Below are 25,142 nucleotides of genomic sequence, written 5' to 3' on the forward strand. Positions count from 1 at the left end.
AAGTCATCTCTAGATCACTCCTATCCTGTTCAGGAAATATGACAAGAAGAATAACTCTGTACGTGCTCAGTACAGACATGATTTTTCCCCCAAATATTTTGGATCTGCAACTGGATCAATCCACGCATGCAGAACCCACCAACAAGGGCCCAACACTGTTTGTTCTCTGCACGACAACAGTCTGCATCGGGGCACATGGCCTGAGGAAATAAATTCTAAAGACAAAATCATGCACAAATATATTTCTTATGCCCTTATTGGTAACAAAAATTGGTAACCTAAACAAAATGAGAATGGTTCCTTGTAAACAATTCACAATTATGCTCATAAGGACTGTGGACAGAGTAAGATTTTAGTAACCCACCATTAAGTGAAAGAGCAGGAAACACAATCACTTAGGATTGGTGACTTATTTTGCACGTCACTACAAAATATTTCAGCTACCTTAAAAAAGTATCCACACTGAAAAATAAAAATACTGTCTGAACCAGAGGTTAAACCCAAAGCTGGCAAAAGGCTTGCAAGCAATGATTCTAGGAAACGTTTAAGCAAGGGTTCTGAGCTTCCCAGCAGCTGACGCCGCGGGAAAGCCTGGTGGTCTCCACTGCCCAGACCCCGTCCTGGGGGCAACGCCCGGGGGTCCGCCCGGGCCAGTGCGCCCAGCACTGCCAGGGCCCCTCCCGCCCTGCGATGCTGGTGGCTCGGGGCCCCAGGGCGGGGTTCTCCTGAGGCCGCGGCCTTTGCCTCTGGACCCAATTCCTCGCCGTCGGGATCTTCGGACCCCCTTAGTCCTGGCAAGGACTGGCTTTAAAAATAAAAACATCGGTGCTCAGCCGGACGTGGTGTTGCAGTACGGTAATCCCGGTACTTGAGAAACTAAGACGGGAAGATCGCAGGTTCGAGGACAGCCTCGGCAAATAGACTTCCATCAACATAGCGAGATCATATTTCAAAATAAAAATTTAAAAATAGGGAGGGGATGTATCTTGGCGGCAGAATATCCCTGGGTTAAACCCTCAGAACCAAAAAATAATATATCCGTGCTCGACCCCTGTCCTAAGCAAGGCCCAACCACGCCGGTTACCAATCCTTACGACCTACCGCAGCCGCAGCGCTCGGGCGGCCACATCCGCAACGCCGCTGTGCGCGGGCCGGCTCTGCGCAGGAAACAGCCCTGGCCGAGCGCCGCGCAGTGCGCAGGCGCAGGATACCCCTCCCCCGCACCCCCCCCTCCGCCACCTGGGGCGCAGCTTGATACGCAGGCGCGCAGGATACCCCACCCATTCCTCTCAACCCGGGCGCAGCTTGATGAGCAGGCGCAGGATCCCCCACCCAATTGCTCTTGACCCGGGCGCCGCTTGATGCGCAGGCGCGGGCGCCGCTTGATGCGCAGGCGCAGAACATCTTCCTCTCCGACCCGGGCGCAGCTTTATACGCAGGCGCAGGATCCCCCAACCCGTCTGACCCGGGGAACAGCTTAGTGCGCAAGCGCTGTCCGGCGCAGGGGGCTGGCGGGAGAGTACAGACATGGCTGGGGTCGGGGCCTTGTCGCGGCTGCTTCGTTCACGGCGCTTGATGTTGGTCCGGGCGGTGAGTCGACACTGCGAGAGGGTGAGAGTGTGGTGAGACGGTCCCCAGCGGGCAGAGCAGAGGGCAAGCGGAGCTCCCGCGACCCTCCGTTGGGGCCAAGATGGGACTGGAAAGGTTCTGCGGGCGGGAGCCTGCCACGTCCTGATGAAGGTCACAACTACCCTAGTCGCCCGGGGACGCGACCCGGTCCAGTCTAGCCCTGGAGTCTTGTTTGCCAAGGTCACCTTCTGAGCTGTACGGAGGTCGCCTCGGGACTGGGCAGTGGGTGGGGGCGAGCCGGGCGTCTCCGCCTCTGGTGGTCGGTGGGAAGCTGGACGTGGGGGATCTGCAGGCATATCTGTGCTTGTCCACACCGAGACCTTGCAAGTTAGGAGCCGTTAGATTTTGTATGGCGGCCTCTACACCGTTTTAGAAAACCAGGCAAGACTCCAGTACACTGACCAGGGGAGGCGTACAACCCTTTCTTTTCCCTTGAGTCCATCGGGGCTCTGGGAGAACCCCCCCCCCCCGAGGGAGGATGTGGGTCGGAGTTACCATCCCTGAGCCCTGATGTACTCAGCTTCGACCTTTGGTTTTTTTTTTTTAATTATTCTTTTGCGTAGTGTAAAAAGGCTATGATCTTTACTGTGGATAATCTGGTAGTTTTTATGTTCAAATTTCTTTAAATGCTTTAATAACCTTAGGACTGTATTTACCCATGCTAACTTCCATTGAATCTGAAGAGTAAACAATCAGGCGGCTTGACACTGATTTATTTTTGGCCCTGGTATTTTATTTAAAGAAACTAAATTTGTATGATTTTATTATGTTGGTTCTTTAAAATGAACTGGCCCACCCACTTGTCTTATTTAATTACAAAGGAAAGTCCCTATAGAAAGGAGACGAGGCATTCAACAATACTGACGTGTTATGCATGTAATTATGACTTCAGTTTTTTCTTCAGTTTTTATATTTTGAAATAGAAATATTTTAAAAAATGTTCAATTAAACGTGAAGATTAGATGATAGCCATCCCTTCAACACCATAAGGCATTTCAAACACTTTAATAGTTGTAGTTGGTGCTTACTGAATACACTCTCCACCCCCCTCTTGGGTTCTTAAGACACTGTAGAATGCAGAGTCCTGGTCGGTGGGAATTTTACAGGAAATGGCAGACTAGTAGCCTGTGATTGGAGTAGAGTGGTATATCCTCACCCCAAGCTGGTGCCCAATGGTTATGCAGTCTAAGACAGCAAACAGTGCTGTCTTATCCAGACTGGAATAGAAGAATTCTGGCATTGAACTTTTAGCCGAAAGTGAGAATAAAGTTCAAAGCACCATAAGAGATCAGGTTGTATAACCCTTTTCTTTCCTAGTGACCCTATTGAAAGTGATCTTTATCCAACCTTAGTTGAGTCAACTGTTATCTGCCAACATTTTAACTGCATTTTTTTCTTGAATCTTCACGCCTGACCTGTGGTTAGAAACTCATAAACAAGGTGGGAATGTAAAGGTAGCAAAAAGGCCTCCCAGAGTATTGTCTGCTGTTGTTGTTGTCAGTGTGTGTGTGTGTGTGTGTGTGTGTAATAATGGAGATTGGACCCAGGGGTGGTCCACCACTGAGTGACAACCCCAGCTCTTTTTATTTTCCATTTTGAAACAAGGTCTCATTAAATTACCACACACATTGTCCTCCAATATGAAGTTCTCTCAAGTTTTAGGATTACAGGTATGTACCACTGCATCCAGCTTGGGCTTACACTTTTAAGAAGTCCTTTATCTTTATAAGAAAGTTCATACAGAAATTGTGACCCCCAAGCACTATATTTATTGGCATTTAGGATTGGGTTATTCCTGAAGAACTAAAGTTTACAAATAAATAGAATCAAATTAGGAGAAAACGAAAGAAATTTTTGATAGACAACTGAGAAATGTATTTGGAAAATAGATACTGAAGATAATTTCTGTAAAGTCCACAGAAAATTTTCCTTTATTTCATTTTGTTTAATCCTGTGATATTTTCAAGTCATTCTATATTGACAGCTGCTTTGAAGTTATCAGTTCTCCAGGCTTTTGATATCTTTTCATACCCCCACCCCATACTGACCTAATTCACATGTTGTCATAAAGCAGTTTAATCAAGAGAAAGAATAAAACCGAGAACATAAAGTCGTTGTTTATTAGCCACTCAGTTCCAATAAAATTTTTCAAATCCTTCAGAATGACTACAGAATACTGTTTTAGGATTTAGAACATTACCTGTTCTATGAATGGATTGTTATGAATATGTTTTAAAGGTGTATCTGGAATACCACTAGTTAGGCCATTATAATAATAGTTTATTTTGCTGCTTGGGATCATTATAACACCAGTGGCATTCACTTCTGCATTGTGTGATATTTTTCCTGGTTCATTTGAAAACGGTGATTTGTTTTTTTTTTGTTTGTTTGTTTGTTTGTTTTTTGTTTTTTTTGTATAGCCAAGATTTTAGTCTTAATTTGGAATTTCTCAGACATGTTTCCTGAGGATCTTTGAATGGGGGTGGGAGGAGTACAGGATCTGGAGTCAGCATCCCCAACCTTCAGTTTCTGTAGGGTTAGTGAGGGTGCTGTGAAGTTGCTCTGGAACTTGGGACAGTGCTCATCCAGAGCTAGGCCTCCTACCTCAACCCATGCTCTGCATCCGTGTTATCTGTCTCTTATGTGTCTCATTTTGAAAATCATAAGCATTAATTTTTTTATTGAACCCAGAAGCATTCAACCTCTGAGCTATACCCCCAGCCCTATTTTTTATCTTTTATTTTGAAACGGTCTCACTTAGCTGCAGAGGGCCTCACTAAGTAGCTGAGGCTGGCTGTGAACCTATGATCCTCCTGTTTCAGCCTCCCAAGTAATGGGATTACAAACGTGCACCACCATGCCCAGAAGCCTTAAATTTTAGAATGAAAATTACACATAGTTGTAGAGAGAAGTCTGTGAATATAGAAGCCTTATAAATGAAAAGGAATAGATAATTTCCTGTCCAGCTATGGAAACCATTCTGATTTTTTTCCTTGGCCCCTGGTGTTTATTTCCATTTCTCTTGCTAATGTGTATGTTGTCTATTTGAGACATCAGCCTCTTTCCTTGAGGAAGAAGATTTTGTTACATCTTCTTAATCACTTAAGCCACTCGACTTATCCTGTCTTCCCAGTATCATCCATTTTTAGGTCCTTAGCTACTTTTGTAATTGCATAGATTGTAGTGTCTTGTTCATGATTTGTAGGTGCATTTCATCAGAGGATGAGTGCATTTTGCTTATTGAGAATAATGGTCTCTGGTCTTCTGACTTTTTCTCTCCCTTTCAATCATTTGAACTCTTTTTTTTTTTTTTTTTGCGGTACAGGGGATGGAACCCAGGGGCATTTTACTTCTGAGCTATACCCTCAGCTATATTAGCTGAGGCTGGCTTCGAACCTGTGTGATCCTTCTGTCGCAGCCTCCCAAGTGCGGGGATCACAAACGTGCACCACCTTGACCGGCTTTTATTCTTTATTTTGAAACAGGATCTCACTGAGTTGCAAAGGGCCTTACTAAGTAGCTGAGGCTGTCTGTAAACCGTGATCCTCCCATTTCAGTCTTCCCAAATCCTGGGATTACAAGTATGTGCCACTATGCCTGGCATTATTTTTGAAACATGGTCTCACTGAGTTGCAAAGGGCTTCACTAAATAGTTGAGGCTGTCCGAGAACTGTGATCCTCTGGTCTCAGCCTCCCAAATGCTGGGATTACAAGTGTGGACCACTTCACCCAGCTCATTTGAACTCTTGTGCTATTGCAAAAGGTCTAAGTACCTTTTAGTTATACCACTCAAAGATTTACTCATTCTTTTTCCTGTTAGAAAATGTTTGATAGTTTCTTCTCAAAATATGATATAAAATAGGTACAGCAGTCCCCACCTGTAATCCTAGTACTTGGGAGGCTGAGACAGGAGAATCTCAAGTCCAGTGCTAGCCTCAACAACATAGACTTGTTTCAAAATAAGAAAACAGGTTTGGGGATGTAATGCAGAGATAGTAGAGATTGAACTCCTGAGTTCAATTACCAATACCACAAAAAAACCCTAAATTTTGTAGTTAGAACTTGTATCTGTCCACATTCTTACAGCCATAACATAAAAATCTAGCCACATAAAGGAAAGAAGAATTTTTTCTTATGGTTTCAGTCTCAGTTCATGTGAGGGAGGGCACTTGGGCTGTGTCCTCATCATGGAGGCCTGTAGCAAGAGGGACCCATGGTGGTGGTGGTGGTGTGACTCTTTATATAATCCCCAGGACCCACCTCTAGCCACACCCAACCGGCCTATCCACGGTACCAATGGGTAACCCATTATGATGGATTTATCCACTTCTGGGATTATAACCTTCATAACTCAATTACATCAACTCCAAACAGAAGCATGAGCTCTTCAAGGAGCCCCAGATGTTTCTGCCAACTATCATTCTAGCTTAGAAGTGGAGAAACCTTGGACTATGTTGTCGTGTTTGTCTTTTTTTTTTACTCCACTGAATAAAGGCTCTTCCAAATTCCAGAGCACTTGAAGGCATCTCAGATCTCTTCCCCTCATATTTCCCAAACTATTCCTTAGGGTATTTCTGAGTATCTTTCCCTGAATGCAGCCAGAATGGAAAATAAATCTTCTGTGATTGATCATCTTAGCATATGGAAATACTGTCTCACTATATTGGGTTGTGGTTTCACTGACACCAGTTCCCTTTTTGTTGTAGCCATACTGGGGTCGAATCCAAGAATGTTTTACCACTGAACTAGACCTCCAGCTCTTTTATTTTTTATTTATTTATTTTGGGTAGTACTGGGGATGGAAGCCTTCTACTTCTGGGCTACACTCCCAGACCTATTTTATATTTTATTTGGAAACAGGGTCTCTGAAGCCAGTGAGGCTGGCTTTGAAACCGTGTGATCTTCCTATCTCTGCCTCCCAAGCGCGGGGATTACAAACGTGCACCATCACACTCGGCTGATTTTTTATTTTGAAATAGTCTCACCAAGTTGCGAAGGATGGCCTCTAACCTGGAATCCTCCTGTCAGCCTCCAAGTCCTAGGATTGCAGGTAGGAACTACCACACCTGGCTACTAGTACCATATTCGTAGCAAGGAGCCGGGCATGGTGGTGCACACTTATAATCCCAGTACTTGGGAGACTGAGACAGGAGGATCGCGCAGGTTCAAAGCCAGCCTCAGCTACTTAGTGAGGCTCTCAGCAACTTAGTGAGACCCTGTTTCCAAATAAAATATAAAATAGGTCTGGTAGTGTAGCCCAGATGTCACGTCCCTAGTACCACACACACACACACAAAATGGTAGCATGGAGAATTTAAGCTGAGTCATAGCAAGTTGTGGAGGTTTGCCAGTTAAAGACCAGAGGCAACCAGGCAGAGGGAGCAGCACTTTCTAGACCGGTGAGAAGGGGGTGAGGCTGAGCCTTGGGCTGGGAACCTTGTGTATTGGGTAAAGGGGTAACACCACTCTGAGCCTAACAACTTTTACTAAGTGCTAAAAAACAACAGCCTCTCCCATACACTGCCTAGTGCCTTTCCCAGTGACTGCCAGGCCTGGGGAGGCTTGGTCTGGACCTTCAGTGTGGAATGGGCTGGATGCAGTCAGTAACACTGCTTCATTATTTGCAAACCGCCACGTGTTCGGTTAGTAATGCAACCTAATGTCATTCTGAGCTTCACTAGGTAATGTAAATTAGGATGCCACAGAGAAAGCCTTCTTCCCCAAGTTGTGTCTGAATCAGTGAGTATCCTATCGGAAAAAGGTTTTATCCAGAGGGCTTCCTCTGGAGTGTCAAGTCACGGTAGGGAGGAGCTGAACTGGGTCCCAGTGAACTTTCTAGAACATTTGGGTAGTAGGAAGGTTAGTTATAGTTCCCCTCTGCTTCTGTTGCCCTTCCAGACGCTAACACTCCTCTCTGTTCCAACAGGGGCCTGCAGCTTTCCAGACACAGACTCGTGGTTTTCACTTCACTGTAGATGGGAATCAGAGGACATCTGCTAAAGTTTCAGATTCAGTAAGTTCATGGCTTTTTGCTTCATTATAAACAATTATTTTGGCCTAGAGAAGTAATAATCTATACCAGTTTGTTTTAGTATAGTTCAATAGTGCACATATTTAAAGAAAAATTCTTGGGCAAGCCGGGCGTGGTGGCGCACGCTTGTAATCCCAGCATCTAGGAGGCTGAGACAGGAAATCCGGGTTCGCGAACAGGCTCAGCTACTTAGTGAGGCCCTTTGTAACTCAGTGAGACCCTGTTTCAAAATAAAGAATAAAAAAGGTGGGCTGGGGTATAGCTCAGAGGTAGAATGCCCCTGGGTTCCATCCCTAGTACCAGGAAAAAAAATATATCGGGCATTTATTGTATGCTCAAATTATTTTTAGTGTAATAATAGTTGTACACACTTAGATATAGACTTTGACAATTTTTGCTCATAGCTCTTAATGTGTCTGTGGACGAGCTTTAAATTTTTATCGAGTTAGGTTACACAGTAATGAGATATGGATAGCATTTGCTGTGATGGATAATGTAGTCCCCATTCAAAATAGGGTTTTGTGGAAGCCAGGTGTGGTGGCACATGTCTGTAATCCTAGTACTCAAGAGGCAGACAGAGAATTGCAGGTTCTTGTCAGCCTCAGCCATTTAACAAGATTCTCAGCAACCTAGTGATACCTTGTTTCAAAACAAAACCAAAAAGGTGGGGGCCAGAAGTGTAGCTCAGTTATACTTCCCAGTACCCCCCCCCAAATAAGATTATTTAGTGTGCTTATTTTCTCTTGAAAAAACAGAACTTTGCCTACGACTTCTTCTCTTATATGCTTACCATAGTTCCTGAATACTATGTGGTACTTTCTCAGTTATAAATTGGATCCCTTAAGCACAGAGAGGGTTGTGGTCTATATTCAGGTGAAGCAGAATGTGTTTATCTAAATTAAAGCAACATGCATTGTTTTCACAAGAAGTTTGCAGATCTCAGGTGGAGAAGTGTTAGCTACGCTAAATTATAAACTTAGACTTGCGTATAGATATGGATATAAGCATAGAAACAGAAAGTTAAATGACAGTTGGGAAAAACAAACCTCTTTAAAGCTGGTGCTGACTATGTTGCTACATCCTGTGTTTCCACACTTCCCTGATGGGAACAGGAGGGCGGAAGTGGCAGAACTGCAGGTTGTGGGGCCTTCATGTTTTTAAGCTTTCTCAAAAACGGATTTTTCTGAGGGTGCATCCGTAAGTGCACAGCAGTTCAGCTACTTGTGGGTTTCCTGGTCCTTGGGACAGACGCTCTGTCATTCATCAATGGTGGTTGATCCTTTTCTAGAGGAGGCTGTCCCCACCATGCCCAGACCCGAGGCATGTGTGCTCTTCCCCAGGTCAGGGTGCGGAGCTGTTGTGCTTTGATTCGGGACACTGCCCTCGTGTCTTCAGGCTAATCTGTTATAACTGCATTCTTAATGCTTAGCAATTGAGTATGTGATTGACAGCTGAACTTTCTTTTCCAGATTTCTACTCAGTACCCAGTTGTGGATCATGAATTTGATGCAGTGGTAGTAGGTGCTGGAGGGGCAGGCTTGCGAGCCGCATTTGGTCTTTCTGAGGCAGGGTTCAACACTGCATGCCTCACGAAGCTCTTTCCCACCCGGTCACACACTGTTGCAGCACAGGTAAGAGAACAGCCCTCTCTGCTCTTGGGGCGGGCCACATAGAGCAGAGAGGTGCCTCTGCTTGGAGGTGCCTCAGCAGCCTCCGCCACCCACTGGACTCACTCTCACATGACAGTCACTGCTGGGAGCCTCTTCCCCGGGAACCACGTGGGGCTGGAGCCGGCTTGTCATCATTAACTCGGTCTCCTTCTGTGCCACCCAGTACTGCCCTCTCTGTCATGGTTCACCTTCCTCTGCAGTGTTTATGGGTCTGAAATATGCTTGCACAGTCCAGGTCTTATGTGCTAATCAGCTTTTTTGTTACTGAAAAAATACCTGAGGCAATCAATTTAAAAGGTGGACAGCCGGGCATGGTGGTGCACACTTGTAATCCCAGTATCTGGGAGACTGAGACAGGAGGATCCAGGTTCACGGACAGCCTCAGCTACTAAGTGAGACCCTCTGTGACTCAGTGAGACCCTATTTCAAAATAAAGAAAAAAATTAGGGCTGGGGGTATAGCTCCCCAGTACTGCAAATAAATAAATAAATAAATAAATAAATAAATAAATAAATAAATAAATGGTGGAAAAGTTAGCTCGACGCTGTGGTGCAGGCCTATAATCCCAGTATTTGGGAGGCTGAGACAGGAGTATCACAGGTTTGTAGCCAGCCTCAGCAGCCTTGTGAGGTCCTCTACAACTTATTGAGATTCTATTTCAAAATAAAAAATAAATAGGGCTGAGGATGTAGCTCAGAGGTAGGATGCCCTTAGTTTCAGTCCCCAGTACCACAAAAAAAGGTGAAAAGGTTTGTTTCAGTTCGCTTCAGGAATTTTAGTCTGTGGCTACTTGACCCAGTTGCTTTGGGCTGTGGTGGCGCCGTACCTATTGAGGGGCAAGAGCGTGTAGCAAGGGAGGCTGCTTACTTTATGGTCTCTGGGAAGTGAGAGAGAAGGACCAAGTTTACAGTGTCCCTTTCAAGGGCACACCCCAATGACATAACTTTACTTCCACTAGGCTCCACCCACCTTCTGAAGGTTCTGCACACACCCCAAGAGCACTGTGGGCTGGTGACCAAGCCTTGACATGGGGGCCTTTGGGAGACATTCCATACTGCAGCACACTTTGAGCTTGATGTTGGCATGGGTGTGCAGGGTAGAAGAACTGGACTAATACATTACATCCTGAATTCACTTGATCTTAGAAACTAAGCAGGGTCAGGCCTGGTTAGTACTTGGATGGGAGAAACCATGTCCTTGGGTGTGTTCAATTTAAAGGAAGACTGAAGTAGAGGGATATGTGCTAGAGCCAGCCGGCAAGAGTACAGGTTCTGAAGAGAGGCATGAGGATAAAGGATTTTTAATTCTAACGTGGGGGAGCCACCAGCCTATTATCTCTACTGGCCGACCCCTGTCTGGGTCAATACTTCCTACCGGTCGACAACTATGCCTGGGTCAGTATTCTCTATTGTGCCAACGCTCCTGGCCAACACCTATTTCTGGGTCATTCTCATCTTTTTTGCGCGACACCGACGCTGGGATTGTTTTTCCAGAGGTATTTATACACTGCTACAGGTCAATCAACATTCTCGTGCCATCGCCACCGGAATACAATACAGACCAATCCAAAGCACATACAATACAGATAGGTTAATCAGTACCCTCGTGCCATCGCCATCTGATCTTCTCCCCAAACCTTGTTGACTCTGGGCGAAGGACGGTCAGCTGAGTCAGAGACACTAATCTAGGGGAAAACCTCAATGGCTCCCCACAGATATGTAGTAATTTTATAATTTTATTTCACTCTCGCTCACCATAGATTATACAAAGCTTGTATGCAGGTAGTTTTCCGAAATCACATTTGTCTTTCCCAGTGTTTGGAATATGTTTCCTTGTAGAGACAGCAGTGTATAGTGACTTCTAGGAGCCAGGAGAAGTCTGCTTGGTCACTGCTGTGGCTGGAACAGCCTGAGACACATTCCTCAGGCATTTAGTTTGTAATCCCAATAATTGGAAGGCTCAGACAGGATGATAGGTTCATGGGTAATTTTTTTTTTTGTGGTGGTGGTGGTACTGGGGGTGGAACCCAGAGGCTTTCTACTTCTGGGTTATACTCCCAGAGCCTTTTTTTTTTTTTTTTTTTTTTTTTGGTGGTGGTACTGGGGTGGAACCCAGAGGCCTCCTACCTCCGGGCTATACTCCCAGACCTATTTTCTATTTTATTTGGAAACAGGGTCTCACTAAGTTGCTGAGAGCCTCACTAAGTAGGTGAGGCTGGCTTCGAACCTGTGCGATCCTCCTGTCTCAGCCTCCCAAGCGCAGGGATTACAAGCGTGCACCACCACACCCAGCTTCATGGATAATCTTAGCTACCTACAGAGATTCTCAGCAACCGAGGGAGACCCTGTTTTAAAAAACAAAATGGGCCAGGTGTGGTGGTGCATGCTTGTAATCCCAGTATTTGGGAGGCTGAGACAGGAGGATCATGGTTCACCAATAGCCTCAGCTATTTAGTGAGGCCTTCCACAACACAATTAAAAATAGGGGGCTGGGGTTGTAGCTCAGAGGTAGGATGCCCCTGGGTTCCAATCCCAATACCTCAAAAAAAAAAAGAATGCATCCTTGGCCGGGTGGCGGGTGGTGTACACTTGTAATCCCAGCATTTGGGAGGTGGAGACTGGAGGATCACAGTTCAGGGATGGCCTCAACTACTTAGCAAAGCAAGGCCCTTTGCAACTCCGTGAGACACTGTTTCAAAAGACTAGCAGGGAGTGGTGACACATGGTTGTAATCCCAGCATTTGGGAGGCTGAGACCAAGAAGATTGCAGTTTGAGGACAGCCTCAGCTACTTAGTGAGGCCCTCTGCAATTCAGTGAGACCTGGTTTCAAAATAAAGAATAAAAAAAAAAAAAAAATAGCGCATGGGGCGTAGCTTGGAGGTCATATGCCCCTTGGTTCCATCCCCAGACCTGTAAAAAACCAAAAAATAAAAAGACTAAGAAATAGGGCTGGGGCTGTAGCTCAGGAGTAGAATGTCCCTGGGTTCCATCTCTAGTACTCAGTAAGTAAATAAGAAAGAATACATGCCTCCTCAAAGAAATCATGGCGTAAAAGAAAAAGTGGATACGAACATGTAATTACTGTCATGTTTTATAATAGTATAAAGTAAAGAATGAGAAAAGGATAGGGAATGCTAGTTCTCTGAAGCCTGAACTGGGGGAAAGTAGACCTGATGGGAACCTCGGGATTCCAGAGAGAACTGGAAACTCTCAGGAGACCAGCACTGGTGGCCCTGGTTTTCAAGGTGGTTACAGTAAAATCATGGCTAACATTCATGATGTGCATACTGCTATTTTTCTGTTACTTCCAGACTAGTTTTCTGTATTCTACTACTGTTATGGAGTGTGTGTGTGTGTGTGTGTGTGTGTGTGTGTGTGTGTGTGTGTAATGGGGGATTGAACCCAGGGTCACTCTAACTCTGAGCTATACACCCAGTCCTAATATTTTTATTTATTTTATTTATGTATTCATTTATTGCGTCCTGGGGATGGAGCCCAGGGGCATTCTACCTCTGAGCTGCACCCCCAGCCCTATTTTTTATTCTTTATTCTAAAACAGGGTCTCACTGAGTTACAAAGGGCCTCACTAAGTAGTAGCTAAGGCTGTCCTCGAACCGTGATCCTCCTGTCTCAGCCTCCAGAATGCTGGGATTACAAGCATGTGCCACCACGCCCAGCTTGGTCCTAATATTTTTAATTTTTAGTTTTGAAACAGGGTCTCACTAGGTTGAGAATCTCGCAACTTGCTGAGTCTGTCCTTGAATCTGCCTGTCTCAGCCTTCCAAGCACTGGGATTATAGGCATGCACCACCATGCCCAGCTGTATTATGGAACTTAACGTGGTTTTCATTGTTATTCGTTTTTACCCGAATCATCTACTAGAGAAGGGAGAGAAGTACTGGGTGACTTATCTCAAGTTTATAGTGGAAGTTTATAAGGAAGGAAAGGAGGAACTAGGTGACTTATGTTGTGTCAATTGGAGAGAGAAGAAGGAACTTGAGTTTAGAGTTGGAGGATTCTGAAAGGAAAGGAAGAGCTAAGCTTAGTGGGCAAAACCCCTGAAATCACAGTAGTCAGGAGGCCAAGACTGGAAGATCACAAATTGAAAGTCAGCCTCAGTAAGTAGCGAGCAACCTAATGAGACTCTGGGTTTAATCCCCAATACTGAAAAAAAAAAAAAAAAGGGAAGGGGAGAACTGGATGACTTACTGCTAGTTTACAACTGGAGGGTCCTGGAAGGAAGGGAAGTCACGGCAGCTTGTTACTGCAAGTGTCTGAGTTCTGTTCTCGTGAAGGCGTTGTAACTGGAAGGTATTGTAAGTAAGGAACTGAGTTACAGCACTACTAGTGAAGGGAGGAATTCAGCTTGGGTCTGTTTGACTCAAAAGTTGTAATTCAACAACATTTGGGAGGGGAAGGAAGTTAGGAAATGTGTGTATTAGGTCATTTTCCATTTCTTTAAAAAAATACCTAAGGCTGGTTTCTGTATGAAGAAAAGATATTTAGCTCAGAGTTTTGGAGGCTGAAATTCTGATATTGGGCAGTTCCTCCTGTGCTTGGTGTCTGGGACCCTTGACCTCTACCATCAACGGTGAGTGGCATGCTGAGGGTGCATGTGGAAGGAAGAGCTTGGGAGCCGGAGCGCAGGAAAGGCCAGTCTTACCTTTTGACAACTTTCTTGAAAGACCTGACCAGAGTTCTACAGGAGCAGCTTTAGTCCCTTCCTAGGGCGCACCTGCAGTGATGTAAGGGCTGCCTGGAGGTCTCCACCTCTTAGCATCATTGCCCTGGGGACGACGCCTCCTACACTGACGCCAGTCGTTATGCATTTACTTGTGAAAAAGAAGTTAAGTGGGAGAAAATGGGAGAGTTGCCGTTTGTCCCTGTACTGCTGTATGCCGTGACTCTTTAAGGGATGAGATGGGGTGAAGCTCACATGCAGCCAAAGGGAGTGGGCAGGCTGTGTGGCCCTTGAGGTTGGGGTGTGTTACATGGCAGGAAGTGCTTCTACTCTTTAACACAGTAAGTGACATTGGGAACATTTGGTCATGAAATTACCGCGTAGGCCGGGTGTGGTGGCACACACTGGTAACCCCACGCTTGGGAGGCTGAGACAGGAGGATGGCACAGGTTCAAAGCCAGCCCCAGCTACTTAGTGAGGCTCTCAGCAACTTATTGAGACTCTGTTTCCAAATAAAGTATAAACTAGGTCTGGGAGTATAGCCTGAAGGTAGAAGGCTCCTGGGTTCCACCCCCAGTACCACCAAAAAAAAAAAAGAAAGAAATTACCAGGTAGATATTTTGAGTGCCTTAATGTGCCAGCTAGTTAAGCAGTAGGCACATTTCATGCACCCTTTCCACTTCTGTCCTCCTGGTGTCCCTTGGAGGGTCAGCTTTTCCACTGCAAAAAGGGTTCAGATGTATGGCTTGTCATGGGACCTGACCTCCCTCACTGACCTAGCTCCCAGGGAAGCACTGCAAGGGGAGTTGCTTTCTTTTTCTCCTTTCTTTCTTTCTTTCTTTCTTTCTTTCTTTCTTTTTTTTTTTTTTTTTTTTTTTGCAGTACTGGGGATGGAACCCAGGGGCATTCTGCCTCCAAGCTCCACCCCCATCCCTGTTTTTTTATTCTTTATTTTGAAACAGGGTCTCACTGAGTTGCAAAGGGCCTCACTAAATAGCTGAGGCTGTCTGTGAACCGTGATCCTCCCATCTCAGCCTCCCAAATGCTGGGATTACAAGCATGTGCAGCCACGCCCAGCTGGGGAGTTGCTTTCTCAGCAGTGAGTCTGGGATGTGGGCTGGAAGGTGCAAGTGTGGCTCCAGGTAGTAAGCCTCTGAGCAGTGCGTGTGCTTCCAGGGTGGAATCAATGCTGCTCTGGGGAACATGGAAGAGGACAACTGGAGGTGGCATTTCTATGACACCGTGAAGGGCTCTGACTGGCTTGGGGACCAGGATGCCATCCATTACATGACAGAGCAGGCCCCTGCATCAGTGGTTGAGGTAATGTAACTCTAGTTTTCGGTCCTCTCACAGTCTGGTGCTAATACAAAGGGAGTCCTGAAGAAAGCAAGGAACTGGTGGACATAACCAGCTGAAAGAATGATGATGAGCTGAGCTCACAAGGGAAATCTTTTTCTGTAACTTTATTAGTTCATTTAACTGGAGTGTCGACATTTTCATAAAACATTAGTGTATAGTATATAGGTGAGTACTGACCTGTTGAGTGCAAATTAGCCACGAATATTTCTGCTCCCTAAGGTAATCAGTTCTTGTTTTCACAGCTAGAAAATTATGGCATGCCATTTAGCAGAACTGAAGATGGAAGGATTTATCAGCGTGCATTTGGTGGACAGAGCCTCAAATTTGGAAAAGGCGGGCAGGCCCATCGGTGCTGCTGTGTGGCTGATCGGACAGGCCACTCACTTCTGCACACCTTGTATGGAAGGGTGAGGTTGCCCCTGGGGTGAAGGAGACATGATGAGAAGTCTGGACAGGCAAGGCTTGTGGTCCCCTGGGAGTGGCTCAGCAGAGCAGGAAGCCATTCCACGGGATTCTTAAAAGCAGCAGAGAAGCCAGGTGCAGTGGTGCATACCTGTAATCCCAGTACTTGGAAAGCTGAGATAGGAGGATCAAAGGTCCAGTGCCAGAGTATAGTACTTTAGCAAGCTCCTATTTCAAGATAAAATTGGGGCTGGGTGTGATGGTGCACACTTGTAATCCCAGCATGAGGGAGGCAAAGACTGGAAGATCGTGGTTCGTGGATAGCCTCAGCTACTTAGCAAGGCCCTTTGCAATTTTGAAGTTTCAAAAATAAAAAAAGACTAAAAAATAGGGCTAAGGGTGTAACTCGAAGGTACAAAGCCCCTGGGTTCTATCCCCAGTACCACACACACACACACACAAAAAAAGATAAAATATTGAAGTGGATATAATTCAGTGGTAGAATACCCATGGGTTCAATCTCCAGTACCACTGAAAGAAAAATCAACAGAGAACAACTTTGTGTGGCAGCCCATAGCTCAATACCTATAGTAATTGTTAATGTGAAAGTACCGAACAGATGCTGTAAAAAGCTGTCTTTAAGGCAATGTGTCATTTCTTGTATCTCTTGTGGAAAATGAAATGAGTAATAATTGCACGCTGGGTTGAACTTGTGGCCTCTCATGCTCTAAGTGTAAAAATAAATATTCTAAGGCTCTTTCACTATATCTGAATTCCTGAAGTGATAGATTTATTATTTAACTTAAAAATTGGGTGAAGGTTTGAGGGACAGTAGTCATTGGATCATCAGGGCCCGCTTTGGCATGATCAGATAATGAATATTCTGAGCTCTGTTGTTTATAGATAGATGGGGACAGGAAATTAATTTGAAAGTATTATCTTCTCTGTGGCTGAGTATGTTAATAAATGTGTGACAGGACCTATCTGTCCTCATATTGTCTCGAGATGGCCCAGACTCCTGAAAGCCACTTGCCCTCATTTGGGAACCATCAGATGCAGCCCAGGCAGTGCCTCCAATGTTGAACTCTGGGTGGAATTGGGTTTATTTGCACTGTCCAGTTAGCTGGCCGCTAGCCCCATGTGGCCATTGCAGATATGGCTGGTGTGACTGAGGAACTGAATGTTTATTAATTTTGGTTAATGTAGTGGCTGCATGTGGCCTGCAGCTCTTTTCTGGGTCATGATCCCAAGGTATGTGGGCCTCACTCTGGTATCACCTGAGGACATTCAGTGCTACACAAGGCCAGCAGAAAGCCTGAAGTATTTACTAAGGTTGTGCAGAAATAAGAGACATGTTGCCAAATTGTGAGCGACTCAAAGCCTCTCTGGCATGGATTGTTGAGTGTTTGCTCACGTGCTTTGTATGCACTGCTAAACATAGCGTGCCTTTTGTACTCCGACGATATCACAGGCCCTGACAATGATTTGAGTTGCAGCCTGTGGCTACATTTCAAACTCTAGCGAGTTATCTAGTCCACTTGTTAACCAAACTCGGTCAAGTTCTTGAACCTTTCCACATGGTTTAACCTGTCACATTTTAAATGCTTGTTGGTTTAGCAATCTGCTTAAGTGCAGTTTAGAATGTGAGGTCTTTTGTCTTATAGTCTCTGCGATATGATACCAGCTATTTTGTGGAGTATTTTGCCTTGGATCTCCTGATGGAAAATGGGGAGTGTCGTGGAGTTATTGCCCTGTGCATAGAAGATGGGACCATACATCGCATAAAAGCAAAGAACACTGTTGTTGCTACTGGGTAGGAATCTAATTTTAATCATTTAATTTTTTTTTTTTTGGTGGTACTGGGAGTGGAACCCAGGGGCTTTCTACCTCCAGGCTATACTCCCAGACCCATTTTATATTTTATTTGGAAACAGGGTCTCACTAAGTTACTGAGAGCCTCACTAAGTAGCTGAGGCTGGCTTCGAACCTGCGTGATCCTCCTGTCTCAGCCTCTCAAACGCGGGGATTACAAGCGTGCGCCACCACACCCAGCTATCGTTCAATTTTTTATAGAAAAGTTGAGTTCCAGAGTTTCTTTAGGGCTGGGGCTGTAGCTCAGTGCTAGAATGTTTGCCTACTAGTCACAGGGCCCTAAGTGTGAGCCCCAGCACCACATACAAAAAAGTAGTTTCTTCAATAAAAATGTGGGCAGTATAGGATAATGATTCTGAGCCTTGGTTTTCACCTCCAAAGGTGGCAGAGCACACACAGAGCAGCCCTCAGTCACAGCACAGGCTGCACTCAGGTTGCGGTGAGGAGGAACTAAGATCACACGCAGTTTTACCCTCCTACATTATGTGAGGAAGCCGAGGCCTGAAGAGTCACTTGGCAATCTGGTATAATCTTTCTTTAGTGATTGTCGATTATAGAATAGAAAGTTGTCTGTTCATGGGATAAAAAAAGAAAATTTCACTGTATACATGATCAATTTTACGACTTTAAAAATTAAGAAGTTTTAAGCCAGGCATGGTGGCGCACGCTTGTGATCCCAGCATTTGGGAGGCAGAGACAGGAGGATTGTGGTTCGTGGAAAGCCTCAGCTACTTAGTGAGGCCCACCATAACTTAGTGAGACCCTGTTTCAAAATAAAGAATAAAAAATTAGGGCAAGGTGTGGATCTTGGAAGTCAAATGCCCCTGGGTTCCATCCCGAGACCCACAACAAAAAAAAAAAAAAGTTTTTACACAGCAGAGGAAACAGCAAAGTGAAATGGCAGCCCTGTAGTTTTAGGAGAGAATATTTGCAAACCATTTGTGTGATAAGGGGTTACTATCCAAAAAATATACTGAACTTAGTTGAATAATTAAAAAAAAAAAAAGCCGCACACTTGTACTCCCTGCATTCGGGAGGTTGAGATAAGGAGGATCGCGGTTCACGGCCAGCCTCAGCTACTTAATGAGGCCCTTTACAACTCAGTGAGACCCTGTTTCAAAATAAAGAATAAAAAATAGGGCTGGGGGTGTAGCTTGGAGGTAGAATGCCCCTGGGTTCCATCCCTAGTACTGCAAAAAAAAAAATAAAAATGTAATTAAAACATGGGCATAATACCTGGTACACATTTATTTTTCCAAAGAAGACACACAAACAGCCCATAGGTTTATTTAAAGGTACTCAACATCACTGATCATTAAGGGAGTTCAAATAAAAACTACAGGAAGCTATTGTCTCATGCCTGTTAGGATGGCTCATACAGAAAGATACAGACTATCGATGGGATTATGGAGGAGGAATCACCTCACACCTGTCAGGATGGCTAATATCAAAAAGATATAATCTGTTGATAGGAGCGTAAATTGGTAGTCAGTGCAGAAGTTTCTCTGAAAACTAAAAATATTTTATGTCCTACCATGCAATCCCACTATCCAAAGGAAGTAAAGTCAGCCCATCATGAAAATATTTTCACACCCATGTTCATGGGTGTGAAAATTCATTCACAATAGCCAAGATACAGAATCAACTTACATGTCTGTTGATGGAAAAGAAAATGTCTTCTGTATAGACTGGAATATTATTCAGCCAAAGGAAAGAAGTACATTCTGTCACTTGTGACTGTATGGAAGACACTGTGCTAAGTGCAATAGCCAAGCAAAGAAAAACACCACATGATTTCCCTTGTGTGTGGAATCTAAAAATGTCAAACTCGGAGTCAGAATGTTTGTCAGAAGTACGACTTTCAGTCATTAGGTGACTATGTTCTGAGACTGACCACACAGCATTCTGGCCATAATAATAATGTATGTATACCCAAATCTTATTAAGAGAGTAGATCTGAAGTGTACACACCACCCAAAAAAAGGGTAACTATGAGGTGGTGGATGTGTTAGCGACCTTGTGGTAGGTTTATTCACCATGTACACATAGCAGCATATCATGTAGGCCATCTGAGTGTGTGTGTGTGTGTGTGTGTGTGTGTGTGTGTGTGTGTGTGTCCCTCATACGTTGGTAAAGCTGGGGGAAAAGTAAAAACAAATCCATTAGCCGGAAACCGGGCATGGTAGCACATGCTTGTAATCCCAGTACTTGGAAGGTTGAGACAGGAGGATCACAAGTTCACAGCCAGCCTCAGCAACTTAATGAGGTCCTCTGCAACTTAGACCCTGTTTCAGATTTTCAAAATAAGCCAGGTGTGGTGGCTCACACTTGTAATCCCAGCATCTGGTAGGCAGAGATAGGAGGATGGTGGTTCGCGGATAGCCTCAGGTACTTAGTGAGGCCCTCTGCAACTCAGTGAGACCCTGTTTGAAAATAAAGAATAAAAAAGTAGGTCTGGGGATGTCCCTCAGAGGTAGAATGACCCTGGGTTCTATCCTCAGTACCGAAAAAAAAATTCAAAATAAAAGAATAAAATTGTGTGGGGGATGTAGCTCAAAGGTAGAATGCCCCTGGGTTCCATCCCCAGTACCACACACACAACAAAAGAAAATCTACAAGCTTTAAAAATTTTTATTATGAAAGCAATGTAAATGTACCAGGGAAATTGCTCAGATAGCACAAAGTACTGTAATACTGGCAAGTGTCGCTCCACTCTCCCCAGGGCTCCTCCCAAGGTGGTACCATTGTGGCGTGTGGGGGGTACAGATGGTGCCCCAGGGTTGGCTGTAGTCCCCAAGACCGAGGGCCTTGGGGAGCTGCTGTGCACTCACGTGCCTCGTTCTTTGCAGAGGGTATGGTCGCACCTACTTCAGCTGCACATCTGCCCACACAAGCACTGGCGACGGCACGGCCATGATCACCAGGGCGGGGCTTCCCTGCCAGGACTTGGAGTTTGTTCAGTTCCACCCCACAGGTAGGAAGGGCTCTGGCATTGGGCCTCTTTGTATCTTGCGGGCTCTGTATGGTTTCATGCACTGACATGCTTCTGATTGTCAATTCCTTCTGTCTTGGGTCCTTGAAGCAGTTCAGGTCTCCATCATAATGTCTTCCGTGGAGAGCCCTAGCATTTCCTTGGTGGTACTTACCCCAGTAGCAAACGGGCAGTATCTCAAGTATTGCTGTGCCCAGTACCCAGGACATATTGGGACCTCGGTCAATATTTACTGGGTAGATGTCCTGAGAGGTAGAAAGATTACAAAACTGGAGAAGTGCTTTAGGCAGATTTCAGTTTTGTGTAGGAAATGTCATTCTCCTTGGTAATGGGATATGAAGTTAAGAAGCAGATATGACAGGTGGGAATCCACCTGAGCTTCAGTTAGGGTTTTGATGAAGGAGGGAGCTAGTCATGGTGATCTGTTCCTGGGCCAATGGAATGGTTGAGCATGCAAATGATAAATGATCATTCCGGTCTTGAGTTCATGAGACGTTACCCAGAAGTGAGGCTGAGAAAGGGGTGTGTGCTGCCAAGGTGATGCTCCTGCTCCTGGCTGCTCTCCTGACCTGCACCTGAGGCTCCACAATGCTGCAGCAGGAACTTTCTCTCTCTGTTCTGTCAGTACATCCTCTCTCATCCGTAACAGAGATAAGCAATAAGAAACATGTTTGATAGCTAGGCATGGTGGCGTGTACTTGTGATCCCAGCATTCAGGAGGCGAAGACTGGAAGATTGCAGTTTGTGGACAGCCTCAGCTACTTAGTGAGGCCCTTTGCAATTCAGTGACACCCTGTTTCAAAATTTTTTTAAAAAGACTAAAAAGCAGGGCTGGAGGGGGTTTAGCTCAGAGGTAAAATGCCCCAGGGTTCCATCCCCGGTACTGCAAACAAGGAAGAAGAACCATTTGACTTGCTGCTGTTGTTGCTATTGAGTGAAATGCGGCTGAGCCTCCAGATCCCTCTCTAATGTGTGATACTTAGAGCTTCATCGCTTATGCTTCCTTCCCGACAGCTGATAAATGAACCACCTAAAAAATGCCACCAGGAAAAACTAAAGCAGATGAAAGGCAAGAATTTCCATTCTAGTTGTTTCATTTTGTGTGCGTGTATGTGGTACTAGGGGTGGAACCCATTCTACCTCTGAGCTACATCCCCAGTCCTATTTTTTATTTTTTTTTATTTTTTGAAACGGTCTCACTGAATTGCAAAGGGCCTCATTAAGTAGTAGCTGAGGTTGTCTTTGAACCACGATTCTCCTGTCTCAGCTTGCCAAATTCTGGGATTACAAGCGTGTGCCACCATGTCCGGCTTTCATTCTAGTTTTTAAAGCATGTAACCCAGCCAGGCATGGTGGCGCATGCTTATGATCCCAGTACTTAGGAGGCTAAGACAGGAGAGTTACAGGCTCACACTCAGCCTCAAAAACTTCATGAAGCCCTTGCAAATTAGTGAGTCCTTGTTTCAAAATAAAAGAAACAAATTGGCTGAGGATGTAGCTTAAAGATGAATGCCCTTGGGTACTATCCCCAGTGCCACATAAAAAAGAAAGGAAGGGAAGGAGGGAGGATAGATATAACTCTTTTTGGTGTACTCAAGAAAATTTTAGCTCTCAAGTCACATTCATTTATTTAGTTAGTTATTTGGCATTTTTTGCTTTCATTACATTGAGGAGCATAGTCATGGTTTGGAGCACAGGCCACACTGTGCCACCTGATTTGGATTTGGGCTCTACCCTTGCCAGCTGCCTGACCTGGACTAGTACTAAGCTTTCACCTGCTCATCTCTGAGGATAGGGGTGTCACCTGGAGCTGCATAGCACTTAAGTGTGTATACAACAGGTACACCTGTCCATAGAAAGTGCACACTAAGTGTTAACCATCCTAGTACCAATTAGTTTCATTGTTGCCACTTGGGTATTTCACATAGGAATTCTCCTTGCTAGTTGTTAATTCCCAAAGAAGCCACTGCATTTTTATGGTGTAAAAGTATACTGTTTTTATAGGTTAAAACAATAGTCAAGACATTCAGTGTAAAGCCGGGCGTGGTGGCGCACGCTTGTAATCCCCACGCTTGGGAGGCTGAGACAGGAGGATCGCGCAGGTTCAAAGCCAGCCTCAGCTACTTAGTGAGGCTCTCAGCAACTTAGTGAGACCCTGCTTCCAAATAAAATAGAAAATAGGTCTGCAAGTGTAGCTCGAAGGTAGAAAGCCCCTGGGTTCCACCCCCAGTACCACCAAAAAAAAAAAAAAAGGCATTCAGTGTATATAATTTTATTTTACTTATTATTTTAGTTTTTAGGGTTTTTTTTTTTTTTTGCGAAATTGGATATTGAACTCTGGGGCGCTCTTCCTCTCAACTACACCCCAGACCCTCTTTATTTTCTTTTGAACAGGGAAACAGGGTCTTGCTAGGTTGCTGAGAGTCTCACTACTTGCTGATACTGTTCTCCTGTGCACACCTGCCCTCCTCCTGTGTCATCCTCCCAAGTACTGGGACTACAGATGTTCACTGCCACACCTGGCTTGTACATGGGGCTTTAATCAGAGTGCTGCGCAAAGCTTTCTCACTGGATGACCTATTCTGAGATCCTTGCACTTTCAGCTTTGTCAGTGCTGTTATGCATACTTCCTACTATTTCTTCACTTTTCCTCTGTCTTATTTTGAGTATGATGTCCTTTGCATATCCTTTCCTCCACCCATAAAAATGTCCTAGGAACGAAATTGGTATTTGAATATATACCTAGTAATCCTTAGCTTACAGTTGTTCAATCACTTGGGTTTTCTGCAGGCATATATGGTGCTGGTTGTCTCATTACGGAAGGTTGCCGTGGAGAAGGAGGCATCCTCATTAATAGCCAGGGCGAAAGGTTCATGGAGAGATATGCCCCCGTTGCGAAGGACCTGGCGTCCAGAGACGTGGTGTCTCGGTCCATGACTCTGGAGATCCGTGAAGGAAGGTCTGTGCATTTCACTTCCAGGCCGTGTGAGCATATGTGGGCGGGTACACACGCACCCTATTTCTGCTGACTGTTGAGTCACATTTACATTTTAACTCCAAGCTGGTATTGCTTCATTAAGTTTTAACGCTCCCACCTAACTCCTGGGCAGGCTCTTTTCCACCTGCCCACCAGGGTAAAGTTACCTCTTGTCATCAGTCTGTGGTCTATTAGTTTGTGGTGTTTCCTAAACACCTACATTGTAAGAATTTTAGCCAGTGCAGTGTAAAACTTCTCACATTGGTGTCTGTGTGTGATAGACATTAGTATGGGAGAGAGGTTAGCCTGAAAGCCTTGGTTGGGTGTTATGTTGTATTGTTCAGCACCTACAGGTATTTTGGCAACTTTCAAGATCTGTTAGTTAAGATCAGTAAGACAGCTCTAGGATCTCCAGTACTGACCGTGTCCTTTGACATAAGGCATTTATCACACATCTGCTGCTGTGCCCTGTATACATTTTGCATTTTTATTTAAAAACGACCAGTCACAAGGTTTTTAGAGTAATTGTGGTCCTCAAGACTAGAGCAAGAGCTAGGCGAGGACAGGCAGTGTCCCATAGCAGTCTTCTGTGGCACACAGTTGGTGCTCAGAGAATACTTGTTGAAACGGTGACCAGGAGCAAAGCAGATATTTTCTTCAGAACCAGAAAGTGTTGAAGCTGGGCATGATGATACACGCCTGTAGTCCCAGTACTTGGGAGGCTGAGACAGAAAGATCACAGGTTCTCGGTCAGCCTCAGCTACTTAGGCCCTCAGCAACTTAATGAGACCCTGTCTCAAAAATAAAAAAAATAAGCTGGGCATAGTGGCTCATGCTTGTAATCCCAGTACTTGGGAGGCTGAGACAGGAGGACTGCAGGTTTGCAGCCAGCCTTAGCAACTTAATGAGATGAGGACCTCCGCAACTTTGTGAGACTGTTTCAAAATAAAGAGCAAAAAATAGGGGTGGGGGTATAGCTCAGAGTTAGTAGAATGTCCCTGGGTTCAATCCCTAATACCACAAAAATAAATAAAAACTAAACAAAACAAAACAAAACAAAAAAAACAGAGCCACGTAATAGGCATGGTAGTGCACACTTGTAATCCTAGCATTCGGGAGGATGAGACCGGAGAATTGCAGTTCGTGGACAGCCTCAGCTGTCCTCACTTAGTGAGGCCCTCCACAACTTAGTGAGACCTTGTTAAAAAATAAAGAATAAAAAATAGGGCAGAGGGTATAGCTCAGAGGTTGAATGCCCCTGAGTTCCATCCCCAGACCCGCAAAATAAATAAATAAATAAATAAATAAATAAATAATTAAAAAACAGGAAAACTGGACTGGGTCAGAGGCTGGGATGTAGCTCAGTGGTTGAGTGCTTCTCTAGCATGTGCAAAGACCCAGGTTCCATTCCCAACACCACAAGAAAAAAGTGGGCTGGGGCTAGGGTGTAACTTAGGTAGAATGCACCTGTATTCGGTTTACAGTTTCACACATACAGAAAAAGAATGTGTTAAAACTCATGTGTATCA

General features: G+C 44.9%; 1 protein-coding gene across 1 annotated transcript in view; it reads left to right on the forward strand.

Annotated features, from left to right (window-relative positions):
* Positions 1-1,527: 1,527 nt before the first annotated feature.
* SDHA (succinate dehydrogenase complex flavoprotein subunit A) overlaps positions 1,528-25,142 on the forward strand; it is a gene marked incomplete at both ends in the record, with an annotated part of 34,517 nt that continues 10,902 nt past the window's right edge. The window contains 8 exons of the mRNA XM_080712192.1: positions 1,528-1,590; positions 7,556-7,642; positions 9,130-9,291; positions 15,188-15,331; positions 15,613-15,777; positions 17,437-17,585; positions 20,494-20,618; positions 23,427-23,595. Coding sequence (XP_080568318.1) covers positions 1,528-1,590; positions 7,556-7,642; positions 9,130-9,291; positions 15,188-15,331; positions 15,613-15,777; positions 17,437-17,585; positions 20,494-20,618; positions 23,427-23,595 — 1,064 coding nt within the window. The remainder of the gene's footprint in view (positions 1,591-7,555; positions 7,643-9,129; positions 9,292-15,187; positions 15,332-15,612; positions 15,778-17,436; positions 17,586-20,493; positions 20,619-23,426; positions 23,596-25,142) is intronic.

The sequence above is a fragment of the Muscardinus avellanarius genome (genome assembly GCF_963383645.1).
Source record: "Muscardinus avellanarius genome assembly, chromosome: 1".
NCBI classification, from domain to species: Eukaryota; Metazoa; Chordata; class Mammalia; order Rodentia; family Gliridae; genus Muscardinus; species Muscardinus avellanarius.